This window comes from Globicephala melas, chromosome 9 (genome assembly GCF_963455315.2).
Source record: "Globicephala melas chromosome 9, mGloMel1.2, whole genome shotgun sequence".
Taxonomy (NCBI): domain Eukaryota; kingdom Metazoa; phylum Chordata; class Mammalia; order Artiodactyla; family Delphinidae; genus Globicephala; species Globicephala melas.
In genome coordinates this window covers 39,739,244-39,765,017 of record NC_083322.1, presented here as the reverse complement: position 1 = coordinate 39,765,017, position 25,774 = coordinate 39,739,244, and the positions used below count along the sequence as shown (strand labels likewise).

Sequence of the window (25,774 nt, the reverse complement as noted above, 5' to 3'; positions counted from 1 at the left end):
TTCCTCAACAAACATTGGCCAGCTATCATGAAAATATGCTTACTATCACTAGCATTCAAGTAAAAGCAAAGAAGGTAACAAACATTTTTATCATAAGATTTTTTAAAAGTTTGAGAAAAATCTCCTAATGGTAAGGGTGAAAGGCAATATTGTTAGAAGTGATATGAGTACTGCTTTTTGGAATGCAATTTGGAAATAATAAAGTAAGTTTTAAAGGTATATATTTCTTGGTATAGTAATTCTATTTCTATATGTCGGTCTTTAAGAAATCCACAGAAATGGACTGTTGGGAATTCCCTGGCAGTCCAGTGGTTAAGACTTGGTGTTTTCACTGCCATGGGCCCAGGTTCGATCCCTGGTAGGGGAACTAAGATCCTACAAGCCAAGTGGCGAGGCCAAAAAAAAAAAAGGAGAAAAGAAAAAAGAAATCCACACATGCACAAAGATGTATGTTCAAGAGTGTACACTGCAGGGCTTCCCTGGTGGCGCAGTGGTTGAGAGTCCGCCTGCCAATGCAGGGGACGCGGATTCGTGCCCCGGTCTGGGAAGATCCCACATGCCCCGGAGCGGCTGGGTCCGTGAGCCATGGCCGCTGAGCCTGCGCGTCTGGAGCCTGTGCTCCGCAACGGGAGAGGCCACAACAGTGAGAGGCCTGCGTACCACAAAAAAAAAAAAAAAGTGTACACTGCAGCATTATTTGGATTAGCAAAAAGTCAGAAATGACCTAAATCATTTCAAGTGGGGTGATTAATTAATAAGCTATGGTATATCCATGTTCTGGAATTCTTTTGAGTTAGTTGAAAATAAATACAGGTACATGTTTTAACTTAGAAGACTTCCATATTATTAAGGGGGAAAAAAAGTGAGTTGTATCCCTTCTCCATATCTTATGCTATATGCAAACATCCAGTCTTTCACCAGATCTTGTCAAAATATATCCTGAATCCAACTACTTCTTATCATCTTCACTATTATCATCCTTTGCCATTCAAGGCCCAGCAAGAAACAGGTGGCTCATTAAAACCAGCTAATTTGAGGAGGATATATTGAAGGGATTGTTTAAAGGTATGAGTAGAGTTTAGGAAACTCAACAAGGGATAGTATAAAATCTTGGGGTTACCAAAGCACAAAGCCTTATCATTATAGGTTTAAAGGGGCAATTGATGGGAGATGTTATAGAACCAGGAGAGAACAGATGTTTGGACAGGGGCCGCTCAGGAGAAGCTATGGTAGAGGAATGGACCAACTCCTGTGACCCTGCAGGGAGTGAGCCTGGAGAATAAGTACCCTCCTAACTCTCCTCCTGTTCTCCAGTTTCTGCCAGTATCTCCTATTGGCTGAATCAAACCAGCCTTCTGGGTACAAAACACCCGTGAAGGATAGAAAGGGATCTGGAGAGGCAAACAGAAAATATCCAGCACACACCCTAGTCCAAGGCGCTATCTTGTCTTGCCAGAGCCTCCTAACTGTTTCAAATTGTTCTCAGAGCTTTCTCTCTTGCCTCTATTGTCACTTAAGAAGGAGTTAAAGGGTTCCCTCATTTCTCTGCTCAAAATTCTTTAAAGGCTTCTCATCACACAATAAAATCCAAAGCTACTGGCCATCTCTCCATCGTCACTACCAACCATTCTTCTCAAGGTCACTTGCTGTTCCTGCCTGGAACGTTCTCTCCCCAGATATTCCCATCGTTCTTCCCTCTGTTTCATTTGCATTTCATTGCAGAGATGAAAATGTCACCTCCTCAGAGAGAACTTCCCTGATCATCCCCTCAAAAATATACTTATTATACTCTATTCCATACTTTGTTTTATTTTTCTTCACATTAATTTTTAACCTCTGACATTATATTATATGCTTATTTGAAATTTAAAAATCAACTTTCTCTTCAAATTGCTTTTTAAAAATTTTTTTAATTAAAAAGATTTTTTTACTTAAAAATGTTTCTAAATTTTTATACAGTTTTAAAGGTTACTTTCCATTTACAGTTATTACAAAATATTGGCTATATTACCCATGTTGTACATCCTTGAGCCTATCCTACACCCAGTAGTTTGTACCTCCCCCTCCTCTCCCCTTCCCCGGTCCCCCACTGGTAACCACTAGTTTATTCTTCTCTCTTCAAATTGAACGTAAGCCTCAAGAGGGAAGGAATTTTTTTTCCTGGTTTGTTTACCATTGCAAACTCAGAATACAGAATAGTTCTTAGCAATAGATGCTCATTAAGTACCTGTTAATAAAGGAATGAATGAATTAATGAACCCTCCAGAATATAGGAGGAAGCAAGAGCTTTTGCAATGCATACGAATAATCCACAATACACCTTTTGATATATACATAAATAACCAAAAATAACAGCTTTTAAATTATGGTTTTTATTGAATTACAATGTAATCACATCACAAAACAATTTGGTCCGCTCAATGAGTAAAATATTTTTTATATTTTAGTAACCTCAGGAGATAAGATAGATTTTCTACTCATTTCCCAACAATGGTTGCCAAATACAAGCCACTCTACTACTGACATAGGACTTTGTATATCCAGCGAAATCAACACTTTCTAAAATGGTCATTATTATTAACTGATTTATGAATTTATCTAGCTATCGAGCTTTGGGATAGGTATAATTTAGTGTTTATAAGCCATTTTCTTTAAAAAGTCTGCTCAGTAGTTAATGGCTTTTGTTAAGACCACGGAAAAAGACTTGAAAAATTGCCCTTCTGAGCTAAAAACAAGGCTGGAAGTTTAAGTCATTCAACTCAGTTTGCTTTCAGTGGGCATATGAGCCAGTTCACCTTCTGTTTATTTTCTTTGGTAATCTGAACAATTTTGATAGTACTGCTTTAAAGCTAAATAAAAAGAGCTCACTTTATAGAAGCATGGTATCCATATGAGTCTTACAATAATTTTTAATATGCCCCAAGGAGATGATTCTTTAATGGCAACTATTTCTCTACATTATTATTATTATTATTATTTTTTTGTGGTACGCGGGCCTGTCACTGTTGTGGCCTCTCCCGTTGTGGAGCACAGGCTCCAGATGCGCAGGCTCAGCGGCCATGGCTCACAGGCCTAGCCGCTCCACGGCATGTGGGATCTTCCAGGACCGGGGCACGAACCCGTGTCCCCTGCATCGGCAGGCGGACTCTCAACCACCGCACCAACAGAGAAGCCCTCTACATTATTTTTGTTTAAGGAGAATGATCCTTGCTTGAGCAGGAAAGGAATCAAGGACTTTAGATATTGACTGTGTTTTCTGTTGCTATACAATTAGTCTTCATTAAAGAATAAAAAGGAATATTAAAGACTCACAATAAACATATTCAATTATTTTACATACACTTTCCAATTAAGTTCTCACCAAGCCAAATTAGGTACTAGGCATTTACTAAAAGTAATTTATGATCCAGGATGTTATTTTTAAAGCCCTAGAGATTTGATTAAATTTAGCATTTTTTTTTTTTTTCGGACGCTCAGGCTGAGCGGCCATGGCTCACGGGCCTAGCCGCTCCGCGGCAAGTGGGATCTTTCCGGACCGGGGCACGAACCCGTGTCCCCTGCATTGGCAGGCGGACTCTCAACCACTGCGCGACCAGGGAAGCCCTAACAGTCATTTTCAGTTATATGTTCACCTTTGTTGTATTGCTTATGATCCTCTTGGCTAAAGTAGCTTGCAAAGCTCAGAGTAACTTTTAAGTTACAGAGGGCTCCACATGTACCCATCACAAAGCCTTTCAACACGCCAGTGAGAGAATTCTCTCAGGAAGCAAATCCCCTATCACAGATTAATTCAATCACAAAGATTTGTTTCAAAGCAGTCTGAAATCTGAACTAGCCCAGTAAGTCTACCAGCCAAAACCTCACAGCCCTACCCTTGCATCACTACTCAAACATTTCCTTATACATGAAGACGTTTTTATTTTCTCTTTAAGATAATACTGAATAATCTAAAAGTCCTGTTCATTATAGCACCTTGAACATAAAAATAAGTCAGAATCGGCTGAAGACCAGAAAGAGTCAATCATCTTAAACTGAAATAACTGTGTTGGCAAGACCTTTTATAATTTTTAGGAATTATAATCCCATTCTCGCACTGTGGAGAGGCACGAAGTTGCCTAGGATGTACTATTTAGCATGACAGATTTGGTGGTGGCATTTTTCCAGATCCTCTCTCAACTAATCTGAAATATTACAGCTGTATTTAAAAGGCCAGATAATAGGGATGTTTGCCTCCATTTACATAATAGTCATTGTTCTGGTTATCTTCTTCTGTGTCACAATCCAGAACTTAGTGGTTTAAAACAACAAGCACTTTATTATATTTCACAATTTCATTGGTCAGATATTTGGGCATGGCTTAACTTCTTCTGTTCCATATGGCATTGACTTAAGTCACTTAGTGGCATTCAGCTGGTAGATGGGCTGATCTGGAGGGTTCAAGATGACTTGACCTCATGTCTGGTGCCTTGATGGGTATGGCTAGAACACAGGCTCAGACTATTGACTGGAGCACCTTCACATGACTTCTAGAGCATGATGAGCTCAGAGAAATCTGCCTTCCTACATGGCAACTTGTTTCCCCAAGAATGAGTGTTTCAAAAGGCCCAGGCAGAAGCAGGGCTTTTTATGATCTAGTTTTGGAAGTTCCAGAACATCACTTCTGTCGCATTTTATTCATCATGCAAGTCACTAAAGCTAGCCCAGATTCAAAGAAGAAAAGGAACGGGCTCTTTCTTCTGTCTCCTGATGGGAGTATGGCATGCTTGTAAACGGAAGGAAGAAATTGATAGTAGCCCTCCACCATCACGATGGTACTGGAATCATGATGACTGTGGAGCAACACCAAGCAGTCCATCTCCAAATGATTACTTTACAAAAAAGAAGTATCTTTAAACTACTGCAATCTGTAGCAGCTATGATCTACAATTTTCAATTCTAGGCCTGAAATATCTCCTAGTATTTTTGATACTTAGTAATTTTGATACTGAATTATTCCAACCCAAAATATCTAAGACCTGTATGACCTGGATTTTCATTAGTAGTATTTTTTATCCCAGTGATAGTTTTGATCCTTTGCCAAATAAAATTTTGTAAGCTATTCCAGGTAAATGTACACATGGGAAAACATAGTACATTGCAAATCAGAAGTTAACAGTAAATCATGCCATCTTGAGCCAGCAAGATATACACTTTATCACTGGGGCCTTATTTTCCCACATGAAAAGGGGATTAAAGATGGTATTTAACTCAGGGGTCACTTAATAACAGGAACAAAAGAGGGGATAGATAAGATTACAGATCCTACAGACTTTAAAAAGATAATAATTGTAATGAACACCTAAATGCCAATAAATTTGACAACTTAGATGAAATTAACAAGTCTTTGAAAAACACAATTTACCAAGACTAGTACAAGATCACAAAGAAAATCTGAATAGTCCTGTTTCTATTTAAAAATTTGAATTTGTTTTCAAAAACTTTTCCACAAAGAAAACTCCAGGATAAGGTTATTTTGCTGGTAAAGTTTACTAAACATTTAAGGAAGAAAATGAGATAATCCATGTTCAAAATGGTCAACAATCTTCTAAATAAAGGACACTGACATAGAATGGGTTAAAACAAAATAAAAAAGAGGATTTAGAAATGAGTGTGAAACAAACTTTCCATAGGTTCTCTTTAAATCCCACATTTTAAATGCAGTAAAACAAGTTGAGGAGGAAGAGATAATCAAAAAAAAATTGCTAGAAACATGTCTCAGAAAAAACAGTTCCAAAGTATATTTTGTTTCATTTTGTCTTACTTTAAAAAATATAAATTGCCATAGTTTATGTGGAATTGGATGCTATGTTAAAAAACAGGCATATTGCTAAGAAAGACAAAATTGAATTCAATTACTCTATAAAATGAATTGATATAAGATTTAGGAAGATCAGTAAATGAAGCATAGCATTATTCATGTTATGATGTGGCATTAAGAAAATCCATATTGTGTTAAAGTGTAGTGAAAATGACTTTTCATGTCTAAATACATGAGTATGGTAACCAGAACAATCATAAACAGTAAATATGTGTCACTTCAAAGGAGTTAGCAGCAAACATCTTATGGCAATAAGATTGAAGGACAGTTTCTAAGTCTCAGAGTATACTTATTTTGCTCCCAGTTCAATCATGAAAACTGTGACTAACTGAAATATTTACAAACACTTCTAGTTATAATATATCTGTGAAGATATAGAATAAAATGTAGGTGGAGTATAAACTTCATAAAATAAAATCCAAATCAAGAGATAAATCACTCAAGATGAAGATAATTGTCTAGAAAAATATCAAAGTCTTCCCTTAAAAATTTCACTTTAGGGAGTTCCCTGGCAGTCCAGTGATCAGGACACGGTGCTTTCACTGCCGTGGCCCAGGTTCAATCCCTAGTCAGGGAACTAGGATTCCGCAAGCCGCATGATAAGGCCAAAAAAAAATATTTCAATTTAGAATTTAGATAAGTCCAACATAAGGAAGATTTAGGAGTAGCCAATAAGTCACCTATAGTATTATTGGGTTTTAGGTTTTTAAAATTTTATTTATTTTGTAAATATTATATATATTGCAATTGAAAACAAGTCTTGGAGTAAATATTTTGTGACTTTCTTAGGGATGCCTCAAATTGAAAACAGTGATATGTATATTTTTAACTATCTTAAACTTCTTTGCCCCCATTTAAATCTTTGCTAAGGTTTTCATCTCTTTTAATGTTATAACTTCTATGGCTTCTTCTCTATTTGCTGTTAACGGGTAAATTGGAGATATACATTACAGCAAAAAATAAAGCCAGCACAGTTACCTAACAGGCTTTGAGACTGAACAACATAAAATTTCTATTAAGTTCTACAACATTTAAAACTAACTAGATCTAAGCATAATGCAATATACTTTATCAATCATCTATCATTCACCAGAGGACAGAGAGCAGAAGTAAGAAGAACTACAGTCCTGCAGCCTGTGGAACAAAAAGCACATTCACAGAAAGATAGACATGATGAAAAGGCAGAGGGCTATGTACCAGATGAAGGAACAAGATAAAACCCCAGAAAAACAACTAAATGAAGTGGAGATAGGCAACCTTCCAGAAAAAGAATTCAGATTAATGATAGTGAAGATGATCAAGAACCTTGGAAAAAGAATGGAGGCAAAGATCGAGAAGATGCAAGAAATGTTTAACAAAGACCTAGAAGAATTAAAGAACAAAGAAACAGAGATGAACATTAAAATAACTGAAATGAAAACTACACTAGAAGGAATCAATAGCAGAATAACTGAGGCAGAAGAACGGATAAGTGACCTGGAAGACAGAATGGTGGAATTCACTGCTGCCATAAAGTACAGACTATAGAAAAAAGAATGAAAAGAAATGAAGACAGCCTAAGAGACCTCTGGGACAACATTAAACGCAAAAACATTCGCATTATAGGGGTCCCAGAAGGAGAAGAGAGAGAGGAAGGACAAGAGAAAATATTTGAAGAGATTATAATCGAAAACTTCCCTAAGATGGGAAAGGAAATAGCCACCCAAGTCGAGGAAGCTCAGACAGTCCAATACAGGATAAACCCAAGGAGAAACACACGGAGACACACAGTAATCAAAATGGCAAATTTTAAAGACAAAGAAAAATTATTGAAAGCAGCACGGGAAAAACGAAACATAACATACAAGGGAACTCCCATAAGGTTAAGAGCTGCTTTCTCTTATATCAGTGGCATGATATACTTAAAGTGATGAAAGGGAAGAACGTACAACCAAGATTACTGTACCTGGAAAGGATCTCATTCAGATTCCATAGGGAAATCAAAAGCTTTACAGACGAGCAAAAGCTAAGAGAATTCAGCACCACCAAACCAGCTCTACAACAAATGCTAAAGGAACTTCTCTAAGTGGGAAACACAAGAGAAGAAAAGGACTTACAAAAACAAGCCCAAAACAATTAAGAAAATGTCATAGGAACACACATATCAATAATTACCTTAAACGAGAATGGATTAAATGCTCCAACCAAAAGACACAGGCTTGCTGAATAGATACAAAAACAAGACCCATATATATGCTGTCTACAAGAGACCCACTTCAGACCTAGGGACACATTCAGACTGAAAGTGAGGGGATGGAAAAAGATATTCCATGCAAATGGAAATCAAAAGAATACTCAAAGCAGATAAAATAGACTTTAAAGAATGTTACAAGAGACAAGGAAGGACACTACATGATGATCAAGGGATCAATCCAATAAGAGGATATAACAATTATAAATATATATGCACCCAACATAGGAGCACCTCAATACATAAGGCAACTGCTAACAGCTATAAAAGAGGAAATCGACAGTAACACAATAACAGTGGGGGACTTTAACACCTCACTTACACCAATGGACAGATCATCCAAAATGAAAATAAATAAGGAAACAGAAGCTTTAAATGACACAACAACCAGATAGATTTGATATTTATAGGACATTCCATCCAAAAACAGCAGATTACACTTTCTTCGCCAGTGTGCACAGAACATTCTCCAGGACAGATCATATCTTGGGTCACAAATCAAGCCTCAGTACATTTAAGAAAATTGAAATCATATCAAGCATCTTTTCTGACCACAACGCTATGAGATTAGATATGAAATACAGGGGAAAAAAATGTAAAAAATACAAACACATGGAGGCTAAACAATACATTACTAAATAACCAAGAGATCACTGAAGAAATCAAAGAGGAAATAAAAAAATACCTAGAAAAAATGAGAATGAACACACGACAATCCAAAACCTATGGGATGCAGCAAAAGCAGTTCTAAGAGTGAAGTTTATAGCTATACAAGCCTACCTCAAGAAACAAGAATAATTTCAAGTAAACAATCTAACCTTACACCTAAAGGAACAAGAGAAAGAAGAGCAAACAAAACCCAAAGTTAGCAGAAGGAAAGAAATAATAAAGACCAGAGAAGAAATAAATGAAATAGAAACAAAAAAAAATAGCAAAGATGAATAAAACTAAAAGCTGATTCTTTGAGAAGATAAACAAAATTGATAAACCATCAGCCAGACTCATCAAGAAAAAGAGGGAGAGGACTCAAAGCAATAAAATTAGAAATGAAAAAGGAGAAGTTACAACAGACACCGCAGAAATACAAAGCATCCTAAGAGACTACTACAAGCAACTCTATGCCAAGAAAATGGACAACCTGGAAGAAATGGACAAATTCTTAGAAAGGTATAACCTTCCAAGACTGAACCAGGAAGAAATAGAAAATATGAACAGAGCAATCACAAGCAATGAAATTGAAACTGTGATTAAAACTCTTCCAACAAACAAAAGTCCAGGACCAGATGCCTTCACAGGTGAATTCTATCAAACATTTACAGAAGAGCTAAAACCCATCCTTCTCAAACTGTTCCAAAAAATTGCGGAGCAAGGAACACTGCCAAACTCATTCTATGAGGCCACCATCACCCTGATACCAAAACCAGACAAAGATACTACAAAAAAAGAAAATTACAGACCAATATCACTGATGAATATAGATGCAAAAATCCTCAACAAAACACTAGCAAACAGAATCCAACAACACATTAAAAGGATCATACACCATGATCAAGTGGGATTTATCCCAGGGATGCAAGGATTCTTCAATATACGCAAATCAATCAATGTGATACATCATATTAACAAACTGAAGAATAAAAACCATATGATCATCTCAGCAGATGCAGAAAAAGCTTTTGACAAAATTCAACACCCATTTATGATAAAAACTCTCCAGAAAGTGGGCATAGAGGGAACCTACCTCAATATAATAAAGGCCATATACGACAAGCCACAGCAACCATCATTCTCAATGGTGAAAAACTGAAAACATTTCCTCTAAGATCAGGAACAAGACAAGGATGTCCACTCTCACCACTATTATTCAACATAGTTTTGGAAGTCCTAACCACGGCAATCAGAGAAGTAAAAGAAAAAAAAGAATACAAACTGGAAAAGAAGTAAAACTGGCACTGTTTGCAGATGACATGATACTATACATAGAGAATCCTAAAGATGCCACCAGAAAACTACTAGAGCTAATCAATGAATCTGGTAAAGTAGCAGGATAAAAAATTAATGCACAGAAATCTCTTGCATTCCTATACACTAATGATGAAAAATCTGAAAGAGAAATTAAGGAAACACTCCCATTTACCATTGCAACAAAAAGAATAAAATACCTAGGAATAAACCTACCTAGGGAGACAAAAGACCTGTATGCAGAAAAGTATAAGACACTGAAGAAAGAAATTAAAGATGATACCAACAGATGGAGAGATATACCATGTTCTTGGATTGGAAGAATCAATATTGTGAAAATGACTATACTACCCAAAGCAATCTACAGATTCAGTGCAATGCCTATCAAATTACCACTGGCATTTTTGACAGAATTAGAACATAAAATGTTAAAATTTGTATGGAGACACAAAAGACCCCAAATACCCAAAGCAGTCTTGAGGGAAAAAAATGGAGCTAGAGGAATCAGACTCCCTGACTTCAAACTACACTATAAAGTTACAGTAATCAAGACAATATGGTACTGGCACAGAAACAGAAATATAGATCAATGGAACAAGATAGAAAGCTCAGAGATAAACCCACACACCTATGGCCAACTAATCTATGACAAAGGAGGCAAGGATATACAATGGAGCAAAGACAGTTTCTTCATTAAGTGGTGCGGCAAAAAGTCTACAGCTACGTGTAAAAAAATGAAATTAGAACACTCCCTAACACCATACACAAAAATAAACTCTAAATGTATCAGAGACCTAAATGTAAGACCGGGCACTGTAAAACTCTTAGAGGAAAACATAGGAAGAACTCTCTGTGACATAAATCACAGCAAGATCTTTTTTGATCCACCTTCTAGAGTAATGGAAATGAAAACAAAAATAAACAAATGGGATCTAATGAAATTTCAAAGCTTTTGCACAGCAAAGGGAACTACAAACAAAACGAAAAGACAATCCTCAAATGGGAGAAAATATTTGCAAATGAATGATCAGACAAAGGATTAATCTGCAAAATATATAAACAGGTCATGCAGCTCGATATTAAAAAAACAAACAACCCAATCCAAAAATGGGCAGAAGACCTAAATAGACATTTCTCCAAAGAGGACATACAGATGGCCAAGAAACACATGAAAAGCTGCTCAATTATTAAAAATTAATAATCCCTAATTATTAGAGAAATGCAAATCAAAACTACAATGAGGCATCACCTCACACCAGTTAGAATGGGCATCATCAGAAAATCTACAAACAACAAATGCTGGAGAGGGTGTGGAGAAAATGGAACCCTCTAGCACTGTTGCTGTGAATATATACTGATACAGCTACTATGGAGAACAGTATGGAGGTTACTTAAAAAACTAAAAATAGAATTAACATATGACCCAGCAATCCCCCTACTGGGCATATACCCAGAGAAAACCATAATTCAAAAAGACACATGCACCCCAATGTTCATTGCAGCACTATTTAGAATAGCCAGGTCATGGAAGCAACCTAAATGCCCATCGACAGACGAATGGATAAAGAAGATGTGGTATATATATACAATGAAATATTACTCAGCCATAAAAAGGAACGAAATTGGGTCATTTGTAGAGACATGGATGGATCTAGAGACTGTCATACAGAGTGAAGTAAGTCAGAAAGAGAAAAACAAATATCGTATATTAACGCATTTATGTGGAACCTAGTTAAATGGTACAGATGATCCGGTTTTCAGGGTAGAAATCGAGACACAGATGTAGAGAACAAACGTATGGACACCAAGGGGTGAAAGCAGGGGTGGGGTGGTGGTGGGATGAATTGGGAGATTGGGATTGACATATATACACTGATGTGTATAAAATGGATGACTAATAAGATCCTGTTGCAAAAAAGAAAAGAAGAATCATCTATCATTCAAATACCGCCACTAGAGATAGCATATTATTAGGTGTTTCCACAACTTAATTGAGGGCTTACTAGGTGCTTAAGTCATTCAAAGCATGATACCCCAAAATATACCACTTTCACTAAGGACTGTTTTGAGCTGCAGGCAATTGAGAGGATGAAGATACAGAAAAAACTGTCTGTCCTCTTTCTTTCTGCTAGGAAGGACAGGAGGATTCTTAATCACCAGAGACAACACCAGACTCTTATCAGCACCAGAGGAATCTACATAACAAAACTTACTTAAAGAGCCTTTATCTGCCATTCGTCCCCTCCCCCAGCCCCATATATTCACCTACCCACAGTTTGCTGCCTCTAAAGACCTAAACCCCTTTTCCTTTGTCTTGGCTGTTTTCCTTTTTAAGAAACCATATAAGCCCCAAGTTCTGCCCATACCTTTGAGTTACCCATCACAGTGAGTTCTCCCATGTGTATGTCGGATGGTAGAGGGTATAGGGATTTCTTCTCCCCTACACTGACAAAGGTAAGTTTTTTTGGTCCCCACCTCTTAGGAACTTGCAGTCTAAACAGACACTGATACATAAGGAGGTAACTGTGACAAAGAATGATTTAGTTATAGTAATGATATGAAGAGTCTGCAAAGACAGAGTGAACAACTGACTAGCACGAATATCTGTGTGTGTGTGCATCAGTGTGTGTGTGTGTGTGTGTGTCTGTATGTGTTGTTACCTCTTAGAAGAGGTGACATTTAAACCTGTTCCTCAGTGATACACAGGACCAACCAACCCCCCAGGAAGTTCTGGTTCAGTTCTTTCCAGATTAACAAAGTGAAGACGAAAGACAGATGAGATGTGTGGGACCATTTTGTCTAAGTTGGAAGCAATTTCTCCCATGACAAACACTATGTGTTAAAATCAGGGTCCTCCATTCGCTAGTATTAGCAGCGGCATCTCTTCACCTTCAGTATTTTGCTGTTGCTAACAAAGGAGTGGTCTACCTCATTGTGCCTTGGACTAGCTTTTTGTCTTTTTTCCCCTCATCAAAAGGCTTTGTTTACAGTACTTTTTTTTTCAGAAATGCATCTCCGTGGTTTTTTCCACTAATGTGCTTCTGCCTACTGACAAAGAAGACTAGAATTTTATTACTCAGGAAACTGGATTTTTCAGGTCTTCTGAGTCCTACCTCTATGCCTCTCCTATATCCCACTACATTATTTCCTGTTGCATTTTATCATTTCCCAAATTAATGAAACTAAACAGGTGAACTGAAATTTGATATGCTGAAGGATGTTTCAAGCCTCCAAATCACCAAATTTTAACAAGGCAAAATAAATATCTCTTTAACATATTACTTGATGTTCCAAAGAGAAATAGATGCATGCTTTCTTATTTAATGACTTGCTGGGGATTATTTGAATAATCGGAATGGTGTCTTTTTGCCCTTCCCTCCTCACTCTCTCAAAAGTTTCTTCTCATAGTTTAATACCACATCATTGAACTGACTTCTTTTTCATCTGTGGTTCCAGTCTCATAACAGTGAATTCATTTTTACCTAGACTAAGCAAGGTTGAAAGCTCAATAAAATTAACCTCATTTCACATTTATGATGTTCTAGTCCACTGTGCATATTTAAACACCATGCCTTTTTATTAATGGAAATTCTAAACCATGCACTGAAAAAAAAAAAAAAAGATTAGGCCTGATCTGAATTTGGCTCCTGCTCCATTGCTTCTCATTTTGAATTATATTCCAGCAACTAAGAAACAAACGAATTGAACTTACACAGTATTTTCTAATAATTAAAAATAATACTTATTTAATATCTGAAATAAATTTTCTGACATTCTATATAGTAATTTGAACATTAAAACTTATTTTCCATAAAATGTGAAACAACACTGGTCTAAAACTCGTAAGAATTCTTGTGTAGAACTTACCCAGCCTGCTTTTGGATATGGGTCAATTTTTTTTTCAGTCCTAGTTTTACTCCTGATGAATAAAACTCACAAAACTGAATTGGTGGTTTTTGTGTACTCAAATCTAGGATAGTAGCTTTCCCATCTCTATGTTTCAAGGTTTTTAGAGAATAAAATAGGTAAAGAGCTCTATGCCTCTCTAAAAAATGGCACAATGTGGAATGTAAGGCAATACTGCCCTGACCAGTGCTGTTTAAATTTTTTGGAATCATTTGTCTCTTTCCTAACTTAACAGAAATTATGGGTTCTCTTTCCAGAAAAATTCCTGCACACAAAATTTTGCATTAAATTTTAGGGCATCCAGTGACCTTCCTAGAGGCTTCCCAAAGACCTCCAAGTTATAAAACACTAGTCTAGAAGGAATGCTACATCACCTTTACTAGGTATTGTTTATGGCATGCCATAAAAGATTTAAAGTAGCATTATTTACAATTCATGTCAATAATTTAACAGAGCCTACCTGAATGATGGGGCAATAATATATTCATGGAGCTGCAAATTGGGTAATTTATTTGGTGGCTGTCTCAATGTGGAGCCAGAATTAGACCCAGCAAATAGTTGCTGAAATATGGTTTAGTAGGTGCTGTTATTCACTTGACAAATATTTATGGGGCTCCTATTATGTACTAGGAATTGTGCTAGGCAATGAAGGTAAAAAGCCTGTAAAATCAACACACTTTAAGGGTATGAAAACTTACATTGGGGGTATGAAAACAAGTAAAGAGCAATAATGATACTAGATGATAGGTATTATGACAGGGTAAGTAAAGGTGGCAAATAGAGTAAGTAAGAAGGGCATCTGGAAGGGCAAATGAAGGCTCTCTAAATAAAATAATGAACAGGTCAGTCCTGAAGGATGAATAGGAGCTAGCCCATATCTCTTACACATGTGCTTAAAATGTCAGCATTCTTTGCGTCTTGTTACAAAAACTGCTGTCCTTCATTACCTGCTCCCTGGAGTCAACCCCTTCCAATGATACATGCAGATTCTTTGTGTATTACCTCAAAATAACACACTTAATTTGCATTTTAAAGTTTTTGCATTTAGGCATTATCTTTTGATATCCTACTATGGTCGATGAGGATTTTGCTCTCTTTAATTACCTCATCTTCCAACCCCTTGTTCCTGGCCTTAGCATAAACTTATGCACACATACACACATCCCTCCCATGCCATACCTCATCTTCCCATTCTGTCAGTGTTTACATTGTATTTACAATATTTTGACCATGTAAATGCAGTTATGTACTAAGATATGATGGCTTGAACTTTCCTGTACATTTTGCATCAATATTTGTCTGTCTGGATAGTTTTCTCTGTACTTATTATTAACTCAACTCTAAATTCTACCCTAGATATGTAAGTTTCCTTTGAAGATGTTCAACACATTAGTTATTCTATCAATGTTCATTTTCTTGAAGAACTCTATCCCTGAGCCATCTGATCTACTACAATTTGGACTGCTGGCTCTCTAGATCTGTGGTCCAGCTGTCACGTTGGGACTGCCTTTCACCACCAACTCGAGATTTCCTTTGCTTCTTTCTTGATTTGAATTTCCTTTTTCCTACTTTTAATCTCTTGATCAGTTTAATGATAAATTAAATCATTCTAGGCTAATCATTCTGTTGATTTTCTTTTATGGCCTTATTTCCCTAGGACATATTTTCCAATAGCGTCCTTGGAAAGGGTACAGAGGAGGCAATATTTTGAGAATCTGGATATAGAATTTGATCTTAGAACTCTTTTTTCCCTCATAATTTTCAAATCATTGATCTCTTGTCTTCTTGCTTCCAGGATAGCCATTCAGGGGTTTGAAGCTGTTCTATTCTTGAACTTTTGTGTTGCATGTGCTTTCTTGCTGAAAGTCCTCTTTTTGTGTCTAAAGTTCTGATCTTTACAAATAATCTGCCTTGGTGTATCTATTTTCATCCACTGTTTTCAGCACATGATGGGTGTTTCTATCTGGAAATACATGTTCAATTCTAGAAGATTTTCTTGTACTATTTCTTTTACTATTTCCTTTGTTATGAATTTTTAAAACGACTACTATTTGGATAACCAACTTCCTATATGTATTAGTTTTTTAGGACTGCCATGATAAAATACCAGAGACTGTGTGGCTTAAACAACAGAAATTTATTTTCTCACAGTTTTGGAGGCATGACCAAGGTATCAGCAGGTTTGGTTTCTCCTGATTCTCCTCTTTGTTTGCAGCAGACTGCCTTTTCACTGTGTAACTCACATAGTCTTTCTGTGCTCTCAAATTCCTGGTGTTTCTGTGTGTTGAAATTTCCTCTTCTTATAAAGACTCCAGTCAGATTGGATTAGGGCCCACTCTAATGGCCTCATTTTATTTAACTAAATCACCTCTTTAAAGGCCCTATATCCAAATACAGTCCCAGTCTAAGGTATGTTTTTTTAATGCTTCAACATCTGAATTCAGGGGTAGGGGACACAATTTAGCCCATAACACTGGACTTGTTTATTTGAAGTTTACTGTCACTTTTTCATATGTGATTCACAGAAATCAACTTCTTTTTCTCTTTATTTCCATACAACCTCCTCATTCTTGACCATCCTTGTCTGTTCCTAGTATATATCCTCCCTTTCAGAACTTTCCTTTTACTCTTTAGCTATATTTATCAAGACAAAGTGGAATAGAAAGATTCAAAAAGAATAAATTGCTTTGAACTTAATACTTAATACATGATGAAATTCCATTTCATTTTTACTCCATAACTTCTGCAGGCTTTATTTTTACCTTTAATCCACATATACATTCATTCATCATTTAGAAATTTTCACTATAGATTTTATTGGATTGTTGGTACATATAATACTGGCATTGTTAAAGCATGACTACCTGAGTTATAGTACCAAGACGCTAATCAGTGACCATTAAAAACAGTCAAATTTATTGATTATTTAGGAACAACAGATTCTTTAACATCTTCTTTCAAAGGAAAAAGGGGCATACATTTTAATGCCTAAGATGAAAATAATCACATTTAAGTCATTTTTAAGGGCAGAATGTTGTTTTGGGGGCAAAATCCACATCACTCTTAACCCAGTGCATTGTGAAAAATCCACTTTATAATCAATATATAATAATCAATATAATTATTTATCATATATTTTCTCTTAAATATCAAATAAAGCATACATTTCAAATATACAGAAAAATCTGAATATGTGTTTATTAATATAGCATCCCTGTGTGATTATCAGAGAATTAAAAAGTAGTTTTAATATTTTTATCCCCTTAGGTAATATGTTTTACTACAAATAACTGAAGTAAGAGAAGAATATGTTAATAGTTCACCCAACATAAGATATTTTGCTAATTTGTTAGACTATTTAAGCTAAAATTTCTTAATTTAAAAAACATCTATAAGAACATTTAAAATACATTTCTGGGAATTCCCTGGCGGTCCAGCGGTTAGGACTCCACGCTTCCACTGCAGGAGGCATGGGTTCGATCCCTGGTTGGGGAACTAAGATCCCACATGCCACATGGCGTGGCCCAAAAATAAATAAAATAAAAAAATAAATCTCATATATTTTAGAATCTGTAGGTTCCAGTTCCGATAGTGAATATTTGTCACATTTCCATTACCTGAATGTATGTAATCAAGCCCTTCTAAAACATAGGGTCATTCAATGACCTTACACCTGACAAAAATACAACACTATATTACAATGCCTGAAAAGAAGACAAAACACAGATAGTCGTGAATGGAAAAGCTAACACTAATAAAACAGCACAGATACATGAGATAGTCAATACCGTGGCCCAAGACTCTGGGATCCAGGGCAATCTGGAGCCCTTGGCATAAGTGTGGGGGACATAGAGGTGGAGTCTGAAAAGGAATGTCCATTTGAGGGAATGAATTCTCTCTACTATGAAAATATAAGAAAATGTTTCTCTTACATTATCTAGAAGGTGTAGAATTTACAGAGAGGGAACAGGTGATTAAGTTTACTAGTGATGCAGAACAATAGGTCACCATATTTAATTAGACACTGCATACTATTTATATACATGCCATAGAGAAGACTATTAAAAACCTGAACCTTGGAACAAAACCACTGAGGTGTTTGTGACAGATTAATGATGATTAATGATGGGCTGTCTTTAGGGTTTCTCTGAGATTGTGAGTAAAGTGAGATTATTATGTTAAAGCTTCTTTTATTAAAGTATTAAATATATATCATATTAATTAAACCTAGCTTATTTATTTCAAAATTGGGGATGGAAATAGCTCTAAATTTATATTAAAACAATTTAGCTGATTAGTTCATATTAGAGTTAAACCTACTCTCACCCCTGTAAAGGTTTTATGTTATCCTCTCCAGTAGTGCCTGCTTATTTTCTCTGGGAATAGAGAAGTGGGCCGGTGCGTCATTACAAGCTCAGAGGAGAGACATGAAACTAGAATTTGCTAGCAAGTGGGAAAATGATATGCAAAAATGTCATCCTCATTTGGCTCACATTTTACTGCTGCAGAGGACTAAAGAAGTCAGTTAGCTGCTCCGCCTGCACCCACCCCACTCCACGCCACTTCAACCACTTATTAAAAGGGCAATTGCCCCTTTTCAGAGTTTTAGTGAGTTAGAGGAGCATTCTTCTGCCTACCATAGTGCCTAACTTCAATCCCAAGTTTACTGAATCCAAATCATCAAGTCTTTCACTGTAAATCCCCACTCCCCCTCAAATGTTCTTAAAACAAAGAGCAATCATAACAAAACTATAAGAATGACGTCTAATCAGAGTTGACCTTTAGAGTTACTTTAATAAGCCTAACATACTCTTTTGTCATTTCAACTAAAATATGTAATTTTAAATTCTGAAACATTTTAAAAAGAGTAATAAAGCAAACCTGTACCTATTATTTCAATAGATAATATTTTTGTCATCTTTATTTAGCTCACTTATTTTTTTAAAGAAGTGACACATAAAATCTCTCCACCATCACCCCTTCTTGCCTCCTCAGAGGTAATCATTATCCTGAAGTTGGCGTGCTTTTTCATCCTTTACATAGGAATGTAAATATAAGCAACATGTATTACTGTTTTGTGTATTTTAAAATTTTAATTAAGTAGTAGACTGTTACCAAACCTTTTGCAACTTACCTTTTTTCACATAGTTTGGGTATTTATTCATGTAGATGCATGTAAATCTAGTTCATTCATGTTAACTACTGTATAATACTCTATTGTTTTGGTTTATAGAGGTGTTTATAATTTTTTTTTTCAGTGAATTATGTGATGAGATCCTCAGCTTGGGGGAGGAGGAAGGGGTAGTAGGAGGGGAAGGGAGCAGTGTGAGGGAGAATTGAACTGGAGGTAGAACTAGAACTACACAATCAGCTCTCCTGGTTCTTAGGCCTTCAGACTTGGACTAGAACTACACCAAAGGCTCTCCTGGGTCCCTAGCTTGCCAACTGCAGACCTTGGAATATCTCAGCCTGAAGAACAGCGTGTTTCTCTGGAAAACACAGCCTAAAACACTGCCTAACAATCCACCCCAAAAGAAACATTTTGCTTACAATTTTGTGGTTAAGGAATTCAGGAAGAGCTTAGCTAGGTGGCTGCATTTGCTGCATTTTGAGTCTCGAGTCGCTGGGGCTGGAGAATCATTTTCCAAGGTGGCTTCTTCACACGTCTGATATCTCATCCTCCAGAGTTTCTCCATGTGACTTTGCTTTTCCAGCATGATCTCAGGGTAATCACACATTACATGGCACCTGGCATTCCAAGAGGAAGCAAAAGCTCCAAAGAGGATGTGAAAGCTGCCCGGCCCATTAAGGGCTGAGTCTGGAACTGGCAGTGTCACTTTCACTGTATTTTACTGATCAAAGCAGTCACACGCTCTTCCAGATTAAAAAAAAAGGTAGAGAGAGCTTCCCTGGTGGCGCAGTGGTTAAGAATCTGCCTGCCAGTGCAGGGGACATGGGTTCGAGCCCTGGCCCAGGGAGATCCCACATGCCACGGAGCAACTAAGCCTGTGCACCACAACTACTGAGACTGTGCTCTAGAGCCCGAGAGCCACAACTACTGAGCCTGCATGCCGCAACTACTGAAGCTTGTGTGCCTAGAGCTCATGCTCTGCAACAAGAGAATCCACCGCAGTGAGAAGCCCGCACATCACAACGAAGAGTAGCCCCGCTTGCCGCAACTAGAGAAAGCCCACGTGCAGCAACAGAGACTCAACACAGCCAAAAATAAATAAAACAGATTTATTAAAAAAAAAAAACAAGGTAGAGAAATAAACTCCACTCCTTGATAAGGGAGTGGCAAGGTCATATACTGCAGAAGAGAATACAGGATGAGATATATTTTGTGGCCATTATTTGCAAAATAGAACCTACGACAGGGATGATAGACTGTGGAAGAGTGGTTGGTTGCAGTGTGAGTTGTTTTAATAACTGTGCTAAACAATAGAAGGTGGTGGTCAGAATGAGGAGTTTGAAGGTGACATTTTTCAATGGGATGCAAGTACTGGTGATGACAAAGGTCTACCATTGACCACAGAAATGAGGTGGCTGAAGAGGAATGGAGGAAAAGTTCACTGGAGATGAGGTAGTCAAGTAACCAAAAAGCCAGAGGGTGGAGAATAGGTTAAAATGATAAATGAAACAAAGACCCTTCCTTGAAGGAACTTCTCTCTTATACAGATACATCTTGTCTCCCACCCCCACTCCCCAATCTTCTCTGTAGCTTTTTCCCTCTGACAATTGTGAATGAGTGTTTCTACCCACCCACCTCACCCACAAAAATACAAAACAGCATAATCTAAAAAAGAAAGATGTACTTGAACACCAAATTAGTTGGCAGAACTGTTCAATTTAGCTAGAAACAGAAATATTTATCTGCACATTAATATTCCAACTCTTAATATATGGTTGATTTTTTTTCAAGATCTAAAATATGCAGAAAAGTTCCCTGCTTGATGTTTTTATTTTAAAAAGTTTTATTCTGCATATTTATAAAGTTGAGGGTTTTTTTTTAATAACTGCAAAAGAAATTCAGTCACACCTAATGATTGATTAACAGAATGTAGTGGTGTACTATCTAAACAAATCATGCTGATGTGCCATAATAAATTGTCTATTAGTAAAGAAAATACACTTTAGGGCACAGCATCATATCACAAATTACAGTAAGGATACTTTGCAAGAATTTATTCAAACTAGAGAATTCTGAGTAACTGCATCTTTTGAATGCAGCACTTAAAAATGTAACAACTCTGGGGCTTCCCCAGTGGCGCAGTGGTTGAGAGTCCGCCTGCCAATGCAGGGGACATGGGTTTGTGCCCCGGTCCGGGAAGATCCCACATGCCGCGGAGCGGCTGGGCCCGTGAGCCATGGCCGCTGAGCCTGTGCATCCTGAGCCTGTGCTCCGCAACGGGAGAGGCCACACAACAGTGAGAGGCCCACGTACCGGGGGGGGGGGGAAAAAGAAAGTAAGAACTCTGTGCATCCTTTTTCTTAAAAAAATGACCTTGTGTGTGTCACAGAAGTGCTGCTTTATTGCTGCAGAGGTCAAAGTTCAAGGCTCAAGAGGTACAGGAGAGAATACAAAGGTAGCTTTAAGAAAACTGGTTTTATGTATAAAAAAGAAAGTTTATAAAACTTAATTTACAAACCAAGAACAAAGTAGTATGCATGCCTTATGTATAAGCATCCTTAAAACGTCAAAATTTTTGAAATGCATAGCCAGAAAACAAAAAACCACTACTGCCCCTTGCCAAAACCTGCATGATGTTTAGATCAACGTCACATATTATTTATATGATGAAGTCTTTCTAAATTTGACTTACCAATCTCCCTGACATGTAGGCATAAACAGCTTCCTTAGACTTATTTCCTTTTTAACTATCAGATAGAAAGCAGGAAATAGTCTGTGGTGGGGATAGCCTTCTACAACAAAAATCAGTTAATAGGTGGCGTAGCAGATAACTGGTAAATGGTACTGTCCATTGGAAACATGGAATGTTTTAAAGATTATATGAAGATCTATATCCTTCCCTAATCATTCTCAAGGTATCAAGGATATATTTGTTAAGAAGGTTCTTGATTTTAGGTGACCAGAACCAAGAAATTCTAAGTAGGCAAATTCAAAATATTCATCCAAACATTTATTGAGTTAATATTACATTGTCAAAGAAACGAAAGTGAATAAAAATTCTGCTTTCAAAAAGCATACAGTCCAGTTGAAGAGAAAGCTATGGATAACATCATGATATAAAACAGTGTAAACACTGTTACGGTGTTATAAAACAAGGCTCAGTGTTATAAGACAAAGCCCTGTAGGAAAAGAGAAAAAACAATTTTGACTGGTAAGAAGGGATGACATTCCAACAAAATCGAAATACAATTTTAACAGACTGGTTGAATTTAGAGAATAAAATAAGAAGACACAAAAACAAGTACCTGTCTAGCATGTTTGAGAAATGCTAAGAAGTCCAGTGTGGCTAGAACACAGGATGAACAGAATCACAGAGGATCATATATATGATAGTAACAAGTTTTGCTTAATTCTGTAGGTATTAAAGAGTGATTACAGATTTCTCAGCTAGGAAAGTTAGGTGGTGTGCAGGTGATACAGCTAGATCTATAGCTTAGGTAAAAAGCTGATAGCAGAGTCCAGGAAAATATGGAAGCAGGAGATTGAAAATATAGGTACTACTAGTTAAGAGGCTGCTATAAGAATGTAAGTAAGAAATAAAGTTGGTCAGAACTCCCAAATAAAATTTATTGGTTAACTGAGTTAGAGGGAACATTCTGAACTGAATATAGAAAAGCCAAGAAAGTATCTTAAATACTTATGATTTAGTAGTTTAAAGAAACACAACTAGTTTAAATTATTCCTGAGTAAACTATAACTTTAAATAGAAAATAACTGCAATGTACAACATATTTTATAATGACTTAAAAAGGCTATTTACATCTATATTATTTATTTTAAATACCAGCAAAATGCAACTTAAAAATAACATCACATCAACTTTACCAATTATATACACATAATTTATGCAAAAATTTTAAGGAATTTTGCCCCACCCATAGCCACACAATAAGGACACCACTAATCAACTTTTTATAATTAGCTGACACACATTCATATACTAATTAATTTTATTAGCCTAAAAAAACTAAGTGACATATGGCCCCAAATAATCATCCATTTACAAAACAATTAGTATACTATTTGCTGTGTAGTCAACTAATATTTATTGAGCACCTCCTATTTTCTGGCACCAAAAACACATTTACTACCTTACAGAATTCAAAAAACCATCCTTCAAAATAGGTAACAGTATTTTTTATATAACAGATGAGAAAACTAAGAATCAGGCTGACAGGAATTTGCTTAATACCATAAAGAGCAACATATTTAATTATATTAACTGCCAATTCTAAGGGATCATCTATTTTTCACATTTGTGTTGCTACGACTATGTTTCTGCTTTTACGTTTCATTTTATTTCTATCACCATTATTTCTCTTTCCCACTTGTCTCTCCAAGGTTATCACCACCTATCTATAATTTCTTTTACTAAAATACATGTAAGTGGGAAGGTGTAACATTAAGTATTACTCTATCATTCTGGAATTTTAAAACAACATATGCACACATTTTTAAAAGTTACACATATTAAATAGATAAAAACCATAATTTAAAAAAAGTATTAAAAAATTCAACCTCATTGAAATTTTTGGTTTATAAATATAACCTTAAATACAAGGTGTCAAGAAGCTTAAATGACTGTGTATTATGATGGTCTGCCACATATAAGGTACATATTCTTTCAAGTTTAAAGTACCTCTCCTAAGAACTGGGCTAATGGCTGATTCCTTATTTTAGTTCAATTGGAATAAAATTGTAACTGGAGTATTTTCCTTTATAACACAGAAAACTATAGCGCAAAGGCCAAGCAACACATAATTTAATAAATATTGAGAAGAATCCAACAGTTAGTAATATCAAATGCTAGCCAGCATCTAGTTTTATGTGAGTATAAGATTATCATATAGAAAACTTGTTCTATTAAAAGTATCTAATTAGAAAGGCAAGAAACTATAAAGAAACAGACTATGTTAGAGGTCTAGTTAAGTGCCCTCTTTTTACAGATTAGAGACTGAATATCTTGATAAGTAACTTGTCCAAGTCACATGTCAATGGTAGAACCAAGACTGACTCCTGAGGCTGATTTCTATTCTGGGCTCTTGTTTACCATATTCGTGTTCTCTCATTTTACGACTTAACCATATTATTTATTCACTACATTTTAACTTCAAATTTGGAAAATTAACAAGTAATGACACTTCTTCTACCCAAGAACTCTCTAGTTTTTCTCAAAAATGAGCATTACAAGAACAGGACGCAGTTCATAACATTAGAGCACTTGCTTAGCTTCATTAAGATAAGAACTTTACACAGGAAAAAGTTCACTTTACATATAATTTGGTTTGGCAAACAAAAAGCTTACATAAAAGTCACAGCTTTAAAATCTCTTTAACCTACATCATAGTAACTTCATACGTTGTGAAATGGTTTTCTATAATCTTGACATTTTCTTCAGATAGCCGGTTTTCCTGTTTTAGCTGCCTTATAAGAGCTTCCAAAGACTTCAATCTTCCTAGAGTTTGTTGTTCTTGTAACTCAAGGAGAGTTATCTTTGAATGTAGTTTAGAGACTTTCTGCCAAAGATGTTCCTTACTTACATCTTGTCTGCAGTAAGAATGCTCAATCTGTAAAACTTCCATCTCATTGTCTACATCCTTATATGAGTCTTCAACATCTATGTCTTCTACCATTTCCACCTTTTCTTTGGGGGCAGGTATAAAAGAATTAATTGTAGGTTTGGAATTTTCTGTAGGTACAAAAATGGCAATAACAGATTCTTTATTTGTGTTTAATTCTTCAACTCTTTGAGTAATTGTGCTGAACAAGAATGGATTTTCCTGTGCTGACTTAATTTCCACAGAATTATTTGTAAAGTGTGGGTTAGCAAGATGATTGGTAGTTATTTCAAGCACTTCTTGGGCTTCCAAAGACTGCTGAATACCTTCTGAATTTGAAGTTGTCAAAGTAATAGTTGTAGAATTTAGATTCTCAAAAGATGTGTGAAAACCACCTATACCTATGTCTTGACTAACTGATGTTTCCAAGGTAGGTTCTGATTTTCTGGTATCTTGTTTAAGCAGATTAAGAGTTAATACATTATTTTGTAAACTTTCTGTTTTTGTATCTGGTGGCTTTACCAAGGCAGATGAATCAAGTAATTCTGCATGCTCAGGGGGGACATCTGTGTCAACTGTATTCTTCTTTGGCTCATTTGATGAAAATGACTCTTCTGACTTGGCTTTTAGGCATACTTCTTTCTCATCTTTCAATTTTTTCTTCTGAGATTTTTTTTTGGAAGGGTCTTTCTCCTATAAAATAATATTTTCAAATTCTAATAAAGATGTCCTTACTAGGCTTATTCCCTTATTAGTTAGTGCTATTTCAGTACAACTATGAGCAGTATACTGGCCAAGCAAATTTATTCAGTTAAAAAAATGTTTTCAGTATATAACAGCTCAAAATATACTTGAAAACATTTTTTTAAAAAAATTATGCATAATCAATATATCAATATAATGGAAAAAAATCTCAGATCACTCACAAGACCAGTAAAATATCTAGATCATTAATTTACGTTAATAACTTAACCTGATAATTTATGTATGTTATCCTTGGCTCCTCTGAAGCTATGCTTCAAAACGGTTTATCTTTAAAAAATTATTACACTTTCAGTAAAAGCACAAAT

General features: G+C 36.1%; 1 protein-coding gene across 3 annotated transcripts in view; it reads right to left on the bottom strand.

Annotated features, from left to right (window-relative positions):
* Nucleotides 1–25,774, bottom strand: part of THAP5 (THAP domain containing 5) — a 67,917-nt gene that overhangs the window by 37,888 nt on the left and 4,255 nt on the right. The window contains exon 3 of one of the 3 annotated variants that reach the window (XM_060305405.2): nt 21,660–25,397. The exons of 1 other annotated variant lie outside the window; for it this stretch is intronic. In XM_060305405.2, coding sequence (XP_060161388.1) covers nt 24,483–25,397 — 915 coding nt within the window. In that variant the 3' untranslated portion in view covers nt 21,660–24,482. Of the gene's footprint in view, nt 1–21,659; nt 25,398–25,774 lie in introns of those variants that run through there. One more of the 3 variants, XM_030857567.3, reaches the window with a different exon arrangement.